At 39.3% G+C, this 9,193-nt stretch overlaps 1 protein-coding gene across 1 annotated transcript; it reads left to right on the top strand.

The window, feature by feature from the left end:
• The first annotated feature begins 6,967 nt into the window (after window positions 1–6,967).
• LOC131437944 (uncharacterized) lies at window positions 6,968–8,382 on the top strand. Its single transcript, XM_058607635.1, has 3 exons — window positions 6,968–7,166; window positions 7,221–7,896; window positions 7,962–8,382. The coding sequence occupies exons 1-3, from the start codon at window positions 7,073–7,075 to the stop codon at window positions 8,299–8,301; spliced, it is 1,110 nt and encodes a 369-aa protein (XP_058463618.1). The 5' UTR covers window positions 6,968–7,072; the 3' UTR covers window positions 8,302–8,382.
• The last annotated feature ends 811 nt before the right edge of the window (window positions 8,383–9,193 follow it).

Raw genomic sequence — 9,193 nt, 5'->3', positions numbered from 1 at the left:
TACCAAGCCTAGTGAGTTAAATAGGTTTTTAAAGTTAAGAAAGAAAATTGCGGGATTATCGAAAGATATTGCATTTTTGAAAAGGTGCAAGAGCTTTGGAATTATTCCGACATGCTGTAAAATACGGGGTAGGAAATCTTTTTCTAATAATATAATGTGTAAAATTCAGAGGGAAATTTTAAAAGAAAATTTAAAAAAGTTGTATAGCATCCAGAGTGTAAAAACCTTGGAATGTTATAATCTCCATTTAAAACTAGCAAAACAATACCCCCAAGGTTTCGAAATTTTTCTAACCAAAGTAAAGTTCGCTGAGCACTGTGAATCAGAACGCAAACGAACTCTACTCAACAAAAATTTTGAAAATTTACTTTCCCAAAACCGTATGGTCCATCCTCCAAAACCTTCGGTACAGTTTTCAGAAAACTTCCTAGTTAATCGTTCATCACAAAATTTCACACACGAACAAACAAATCTTCTCAATTTGGGGTTAAATTATGCCATTTCTTCCAAAGTTAATCTCGAACACGTTATTATAGACGTTGAAACAGGTCTAGATAGCTGTAACTTTCCTTTTTCGAAAATAAATGACGCCAGGACTATTGTAGCTGAAGTCATTAAAAATACTCCATTAAGAAATGAACAAACTAAAAATGAAAGAGAGCTAGTTAAAATAATTGCGGGAAAAGCCAGTTTTTTATGTTAAAGCTGACAAAGGAAACAAAGTTGTTATTATAGATAAGGATGATTATGAAAATCTTATCATCCAAAAAATTAATGACGGACCTTATAGGAAACAAAGATCCGACCCCCTTCCAGAAATTATTAAAAAAATAGATAAAACTCTCATAGAATGTAACCCTAACTTCGATATCAATCTCAGCCGCCTCAAAGTTTCTAACCCTTCATTACCAAAAATCAAAGGATTACCTAAAGTCCATAAACCTGGGAATGAAATAAGGGAAATCATCTCTTCAGTAGGAGCCCCTACCCAAAAAATCTCCAAATGGCTAGTGGAAGAATTCAAAAATATGCCGAAAAAGTTTTTTAGTAGAACCATTCCCAATACACAAGAATTCGCTACTCAACTTCTGAATTCAGGTGAAATCGAAGATGACGAAATAATGGTATTTTTGTAGCCGCCTTATTCCCAAGTGTCCCGGTGAAGGACTCAATCAATCTGTTGGAAGATTGGTTAGTTAAACAAAAGAGTAGTAGTTTATGGAAATGCAAAGTAAGCTCTTACCTTACTCTAACCCGGCTTTGCATGGATGTAAATTGTTTCAAATTCAGAGGGGAATTTTATAAACAATTACAAGGGGCCCCAATGGGCAATCCGCTCTCCCCATTTTTATGCGAATTATTTATGGCAAACCTCGAAGAACTTTTAAATAAACAAGGATTACTACCTAATCGCTGGTGGAGATACGTTGATGATATATTTTGCATCATCAAGCGTAACGATTAGGAAAATTTTTTGGATACAATCAACAATTTACATAGGAACATAGAATTCACCTGCGAGAGGGAGACAAACAACAGTTTACCTTTCTTAGATGTTCTTATTATACGGGAGGCAAAAACTTTATCTTTCGAAATATATAGGAAGCCAACCAATACAGAGCGAGTTATACCTAATATTTCTAACCATTCTCACCAACACAAAATGGCAGCATTTCACCATATGTTTCACAGAATGCTAACATTACCCCTCAGAGATGATGCGGTAGTGAAAGAGAAAAATTTTATCTTCGAAATTGGAAAGCTCAATGGATATCCGGAGCGCTCAATCCAAACAATCCTCGATAAGAAATTAAGATCATTGAATAAATTATCACTTACAACTTTGACCCTTCTATCAGAAACCTTGAAAAGAATATCGGTAGACTTCAACTCTAACATGGCATATCCACTTAAATCAAAATTAAAACCTTTTGGCTTGGATTTAGTGTTCAGTAGTACTAGCAACCAGTTGAAAACTTTACTAGGATCTACTAAAGATCCTACTGACAAATTGAAAAAAATCGGGGGTATACAAAATTTCATGTTCTCATTGTGATAAATTATACATTGGACAAACAAAGAGATCATTAGATATCCGTTTCAAGGAACACATAGCGGAAATAGGGAAAACATCCAAGGATTTGGAACGGGGTTTATCACACCATTTCAAGTCGAAAGTAGCTGAGCATGCCTTTTCCGAAAACCATGATTTCACTACAAATGACATAAAAATTTTAAGACAAATTTCCAACCCATGGAAATTTGATTCGGCAGAAAGCCTAGAAATTTTCAAACATAATTCCACTTCTTTACTAAACAGAGACCAAGGAAATAGGTCTTCCTGGCTCTTTAAGTTACTACCTACACACAGGGGACAGACAAACATAGAAAACACTTAACCTCTCCCTACCCTAAACAAATTAGATAATTTTTTCGAGGTATTTATACCTGTTGTAGAAATCTACCTACTTCCGTTTCATATAAAAGGAACAACATTGCAGCATTCTTTCAATAACTAAACAAACCTATCACACTGAAGAAGAATATAAATTGTATTCGAAATGCGTATATGTGATGTGACGTTTATTATACAACATTTATAGTGTCGTGAGATACATAGTGAATTTGTATAGTGACGTGATATACTTATAACAGAATTAAATGGTAATATTAAAAAATTTATCCTTGTAAAATCATTCTGTTGAAACACTCTTCTTCTTCTTCCTTTCTGGTTGGCGTCACCTCACTTGAGATGACGCCGAATTGATGGCACAGCAACTAAGGCTATATTGCCAGTTAATTTTCGTTTATAGTCCAGTGGACTTTCTTTTCACTTGACTACAAGCGAAAATCTCGCTGTGTGGCTGCGTCGAATCGTCAAAGTACGGCTGAAAATCCTTTCTTTCTTGCGAAATACTCGAATTTTCCCCGGACTAACACGATGCAACGTGCTCACCCGTTGAGAGTTTCACCGGAAGTGTTGAAACACTCAAACGAAAAGTTAATGAATACCGAATATTCACGGCGCCAAGGTTATGATTTGTATTTGGTGGGATCAGCTCGGTGTGATTCACTACGAGCTCTTAAAACCGGGTGAAACCATCACAGGAGATCGCTACCGAACGCAACTGATGCGCCTTAGTCGCGCGCTAAAAGAAAAGCGGCCACAATATCAAGAGCGACATGACACAATCATTCTCTAACACGACAATGCTCGGCCTCACGTCGCAAAAGTGGTAAAAAAGTGGTCTTGTCCGACCCGCCGTATTCCCCAGATGTCGCCCCTTCTGACTTCCACCTATTGCACACGGCCTGGCAGATCAACATTTTCAATCCTTCGAAGAGTTGGAAAAATGGATTGCTTCAATAGAGGATCAAAATAGGACTCCTTTTTTCGAGCCGGGATCCGAAAATTTCCGGAAAGATGGAAAGAAGTTGTCGCTAGTGACGGACAATACTTTGAATAATACATCTGTAAGCACTTTTTCGCAATAAAGCTTTTATTTTTGGAAAAAACGGCGGAAGCAAAGTTGTACACCTGATACAAAAATGGCGTTGGCTATCCCATCCGTGCCTTTTGAAAAATGAAGAAGTTACAGCTAAAACAATTTACAGATATATTCGAAATTTCAAGTTTTCGTTGAAAGATAATCATTTAAACAGTAGAATATTATTCTACAGGTTAAAGGCAATAAATTTTTTCGTGATATCCTTTCTTTAAAAAGTAGCTGTTCTTGAGATACTTGGATATTTAATTATAACACAATTTTTTATATTTCCATGAATTGTTTAGTTGCTTGCTATATCTACAATTATTACATGTACATGAATAATTCTTAATTATTGCAAGAACAAATCTCGGTTAATTTTTCAAAAGGGCGTATAAGCAAGAGACAGTTTCTCTTTGTTTACTTTCTCTTCTATTAATTACCAAGCGGTTTCCACGTTTATCACTCAACTCTTTGCATGAAATGATACCCGAAACTTTCGACTTTCAAACAGAATAGTGATATCAAAAAAAAATCTTTTTAATCACATCACAATAATCGAAAGAGAGAGTGATTACAGAGAAACTGTCACTTGCTTATACGCCCTAATGAAAAATCAACCGAGAAATTACATTTATAATGAACCCTTTTCTAGCATTTGCTGAACATTTAATAACTGTTACAATACCATCGACTCCCAACCATCTTGTGATACAATCAAACGATTGTTTCTAATTCACTTGTCAACAGTGTTGGTGATTGCCGATAATTTGGCAGCAAGCGGCTCGATATTTCTCTGCACTGTACACAACATTGTCATTCTGGTAAATGATGCTACAAGAACTCGCTGCCTCTCAATGCATGAACCGCGAGAGAATTTTCTTGCATTTCTTCGCTCCACCTCATACTCTGAGTATTTCACGGCCCTTACCAATTGCATACAGTTTTGCAATGATCGGCGCTGTGTGGAACTTACCAAAAGAGAAACGCAAGTTGACAATTATCGCAGAAAATCGAATCGATGATTCGACTTGGTGATTATCATACTAGGTGACATATTTTAAAACCCTTGTGTGGAGCATTCACAGACACAACTTGTACAACGGTTATATGCGCATAATTAGAATAACGGGAATTAGTAAAATGATTCTATCACTGCCCGTGATCGCAAAACGAGAATGAGCGACCGTTTGTTGCTTCAGTGAGAATCCTCTCAGCAGCGTGCTAACCCGTGATGCATTGAGAGAAATTTGCTCTCACACTGATGTCCATTCTATGTTAAATGAACCATGCCGGTTTTTTGTTGCTGAGGCTATACAAGGTGAGATGAAAAAACTGCAACCAACTTCAGACTGCTGTCATTTCTAAACCGCTCGTCTCACAGCTGTCAGATTTATTCTAGTGACAGCTCATTATATTATTTACAAGCGCACAAAAGCATTTTGGTGGGAATTTTTCAGAAAAAAAGTTATTTGTGATGGAATTCAAGTGTGATAGTGTGATTGCTTTGCACTTGGCTGGAAAACCACAAGTGGCTATCGTTAGAGCCCTCCAGCATTTAAAAGTGAATAAATCTTTTGTGTCTCGTACCATCGCTCGTTACCGTGATACTGGTAGCGTAGCCCGACGTCAAGGAAGTGGACGAAAAAAAACAGCAACATCGGCAGAAATGGTTCGAAAAGTGAAGAAGCGAATTGAACGAAATCCGCGTCGCAGTGGCCGAAAAATGGCTCGTGAGCTGAACATATCGCAATATGCCATTCGGCAAATATTGAAAAATGAGCTTGGACTAAAGCCATTGAAGTTCCAAAAAGTGCAAGATCTTACTGATGCGCAAAAAAAAGTTAGACTCGAAAAAGCTAAAGAGTTGCTTCGCTTGGCCGAAAGTGGTGAACTGCCGAATTTGGTTTTCTCCGATGAGAAACCATTCGTTATCCAGCAGTTTGTAAACAAACAAAATGATCGTGTTTACTTGCCAGAGAGGTCAGCTGAAAATTTGCAACTTCGGTTGGCCACCAGAACTCAAAAGCCGGCCATGGTGATGGTGTGGGCCGCCATAACAGCCGATGGTCGCTCGCCGCTCGTATTCATCGACCGTGGGGTCAAAATAAATGCGCAAATCTATCGCGAAAATATTTTGGAGGGAGTTCTGAAGCCCTGGGCACGCAAACATTTCGGCCGCAGACCTTGGACATTCCAACAGGACTCAGCACCATCGCACTCAGCACGCGCCACCCAAGAATGGTTAAGAAATGAGGTTCCTCGCTTCATTTCCACCGCACAATGGCCACCAAAATCTCCGGATGCCAATCCGTTGGACTATTGTGCCTGGGGTATTTTGGAAAGCAAGGTTGGCACTAAAAAATACCAAAGTGTCGATCATCTCAAGCAAGCGCTTCGCCGAGAATGGGACAAAATACCGCAGAGCCACTTTCGGGCAGCGTGTGATGGTTTCATTGGCCGTTTGAAGGCCATAGTTCGTGCCAAAGGTGGCCAATTCGAACAAATCTGAACCGATTCTCAAATTTGATGTTATTTCCGACATTTTTTGCTTTCATTCAATAAAATTTAAAAAAAAATGAAAAAATTATGGCGTTTTACTTTGTTGCAGTTTTTTCATCTCACCTTGTATACGTCTCTCTTTGATAGCACTGATTCAATCGTGTGAAGAGTTGCTGAAGAGCGTTCTTTGATACGATAAAAGCCATCCTTGGTTGCAATATACTACGATAAATATTGCACTTTAGGATGGGCTTTAACTTATAAGCCATTTCGCACTCTCTCATTCTGCTACTGATGCAGAAGCAATAGCACCCAGTCGACGCGGTTCTATAGACCAAATGTCATCATAGACACACGAGGAGGCATGAGATAGGAACTTGTGAGGACTTACTTAGCTCACCATTTGATGACCATATTGAAAAAACTATTAATCGCAATATAGGTATCATTATTAAAACGAAATGAAGTTTCATCGATCCTTGAAATAATTCAAAATCTACACTGAAAGAGAAGTATCTGAAATTCGACGTGGACAGACTTTAAAAACCTAAAATATGAGTTTTAGGTTTATAATTTTTTTGGAAACAATTGAATTGATTGTAGAGCTTCCATGTCTTCAGAAGAATTATTGTTTCGTGAAGTCTGCTTCTAAGTTGTCAATACTCTACTTATAAGTGAGTTAGAAAATTGTTTCGCAGACATTACGAGATAGATAATATAGAGTTTGTTTGAAGACAGCTCCGAACCTAGCTTAAATCTCCGTTGCTAAGTGCGAAACAAACTCAGTTCCGTGGAAATTGTTTGTTTGATGATACCATCTTGAGTCAGTTCCAGGTTTCTCAAACGAATATGAAATCAGCTTTCCAATCAGAAAATCATTTCACGTTGTTTTGACGTTTGTGTGGACACCGTCGGATGAGTAAAAACCTCGAATCAGGGTAGCATTGACATTTTCACCGCGGAGCGAGGTTGTCATATTCATCCGATTTCCGCGCATCACGAACCCACGATTTAATTCCTCACTGGTTTTGTTTTGGTTCTATCAGTCTCTTGCTTACCAAATTCACTAAATCGTTCGAACCATGGAATCTACCAGTAGCCGGCATTCCTTCAGCACAATACATTCGGACAGTGACAGTACTTCGCTATCCGAAGTGGAAGATGAGTGGAGTGAAAGTGTGTGAAGTTTGAAACCTAGTGCTTCACTGTTACATTTTGTTTACTTTTCAGAGATAAATTCTCTTCTGGATATTAGTTCGTTCAGCCTGAAGGATACTAACTCAATCAAACCATTTTCGGCAACGGTACAACGAGGCTTTTCAAGATGTCGTTCATTTTCGCATGATCATGTGACAGGATCCGAAATCAAACCGAAGCAACCTTCAAAACTGGTAACATGCACAGCTGGGGGAAAAGTTTTCATTCTTCCGTTTGAAATCCTGGATGATGGTGGCGATGAGAAGGAGTTTTCCTCGGAAGACCGGCATCAGTGGGCAGATGAGCCGACCGACAATTCGTTGGACACAGAAACGGTCATGCGTAATATGAATCGTTGTGGAGATTACTCGTTCGCTAAAACGGATAAATCGCAGCTAGGCAAAGAAGCTGATAAAAACCTTACGGTACAACCCGTTGGACAACCGAACGGTAACATCGTCAAACGTGAGGAAGTTAAATCAGCAAAATTTCTGAAGGTGTCAAAAAGGCCTGTTCATTGTCCCATTAGCGAATGCCGGGAATTGGTTTGTGCGGCTTTCTTTTCCACACATCTGAAGGCGGATCATTTTCAGATGCTGCGGGGAAAACTGGACCCCGGTCAGACATACAGCATCCTCGTTGATCCGGTGATTGAGGAGTACGGCGTTTGTCGCTGTAATGTTGCCTACTATTTGGGTGGTAAACTGCGGTAGATGATAATTTTTGTTTTTTTTTTTATCAAACCAGTTATAGTCAAAGACACTTTTTTTCTAGAGATTTCGGTTCAAGTGAGTTCAAAGACTACCTCCCGGTCCTGTTGATGTCCACGAAATTCAAGTTCAATGACAGTGAAGTGGATGAATCGGAACAGGATGGTGGACAGCAGTATTTGTTTTGGCTAACGGGGATCGTTTCCGAGCACCTGAAAATCGAGTATACGTTGACTGTGGGCTCGCATAAATCGCAGAGTGGTTTTATTTACCCTCTTGGGCAACCGCAGGAAATTGCAAGCATCTTCGAGTCGGGAGCTGGTTTGATCATTTCCCAGCAACAGATCAGTCGGTTGCTGAGCAGCGAGGATAATCTTTTGCAGCTTGGAGTAACTCTCCGATAGAAACGAGAAAAAATTCTTGTGCGGTATATTTATTTCAGACCAAGTGTACATTACATATGAGCATCAAACAACATGGTAAATAGTGTCTCGACTAACTAACTAACTAACCAACTCGAAATCGGCCCAGTCTTTCCTACGCTTGATCACCAACCGGTCAACTCAATTGCGGTCGGTTGGCGTCTATTTGTATATGCGTGCGAGTGCGATCGTCGCATGTGTCCCATTAGACACAAAACAAACAGTGTTTATTTATTTTGAAATTGTTTGAGTTTGAATCAAGCGCGAAAAACCACGAGACCACCAGGGAGTTGCACGAGCCTCGACGAACACGACGAGAGGGGGTCGACAGTCGGTGGCCCTCTTGTCTTGTATATTTCACCGGTTTTTGCGTCGGTTCAAGTGTACTCCTGCCTGGCTGCCGGACGGAATAAATTGCCGTGTAATAGCACAGCAGTAACATGCTTGCAAACACTTAATCAAACAGTGTTGTACAGGTACACTGCAGCCGGTTTACCAAAGTGTTTCCATAGCTAGTAGTAGTAGTAGTAGTAGTTTTTCCACAATCAACGGTGCAGGTGAGAAATTGATGAAGGCTCTCTGCCTACGGACTACTACGGACTCTTCCGGGTCTAGAAGTACCCGTAGTTTGATGACAAATGATGGTTAATAGCAATGCTGGCGAACCAATTTTCCTGGTTTGAGTAAATTTTATGAGCTCTGTTTCTTTAGAATAAATTGACATGACACCTACAAACTAATCATTTCGTATCTATTTAAATTGACATTTATCTTAAGTGATGGTTTCACCCGGTTTTAAGAGCTCGTAGTAAATCACACCGAGCTGATCCCACCAAATACAAATCATAACCTTGGCGCCGTGAATATTCGGTTT

This window comes from Malaya genurostris, chromosome 3 (assembly GCF_030247185.1).
Source record: "Malaya genurostris strain Urasoe2022 chromosome 3, Malgen_1.1, whole genome shotgun sequence".
Lineage (NCBI taxonomy): Eukaryota > Metazoa > Arthropoda > Insecta > Diptera > Culicidae > Malaya > Malaya genurostris.
This window is presented reverse-complemented; position numbering and strand designations above follow the sequence as displayed.

What these genes read in the sequence shown, in the direction of transcription:
- LOC131437944 (XM_058607635.1), top strand. Translation starts at nt 7,073, where the DNA reads ATGGAATCTACCAGTAGCCGGCATTCCTTCAGCACAATACATTCGGAC. An exon ending in GGAAGATGAGTGGAGTGAAA is followed by an intron (nt 7,167 to 7,220) that starts GTGTGTGAAGTT and finishes TTTACTTTTCAG; the next exon opens with AGATAAATTCTCTTCTGGAT. An exon ending in TATTTGGGTGGTAAACTGCG is followed by an intron (nt 7,897 to 7,961) that starts GTAGATGATAAT and finishes CTTTTTTTCTAG; the next exon opens with AGATTTCGGTTCAAGTGAGT.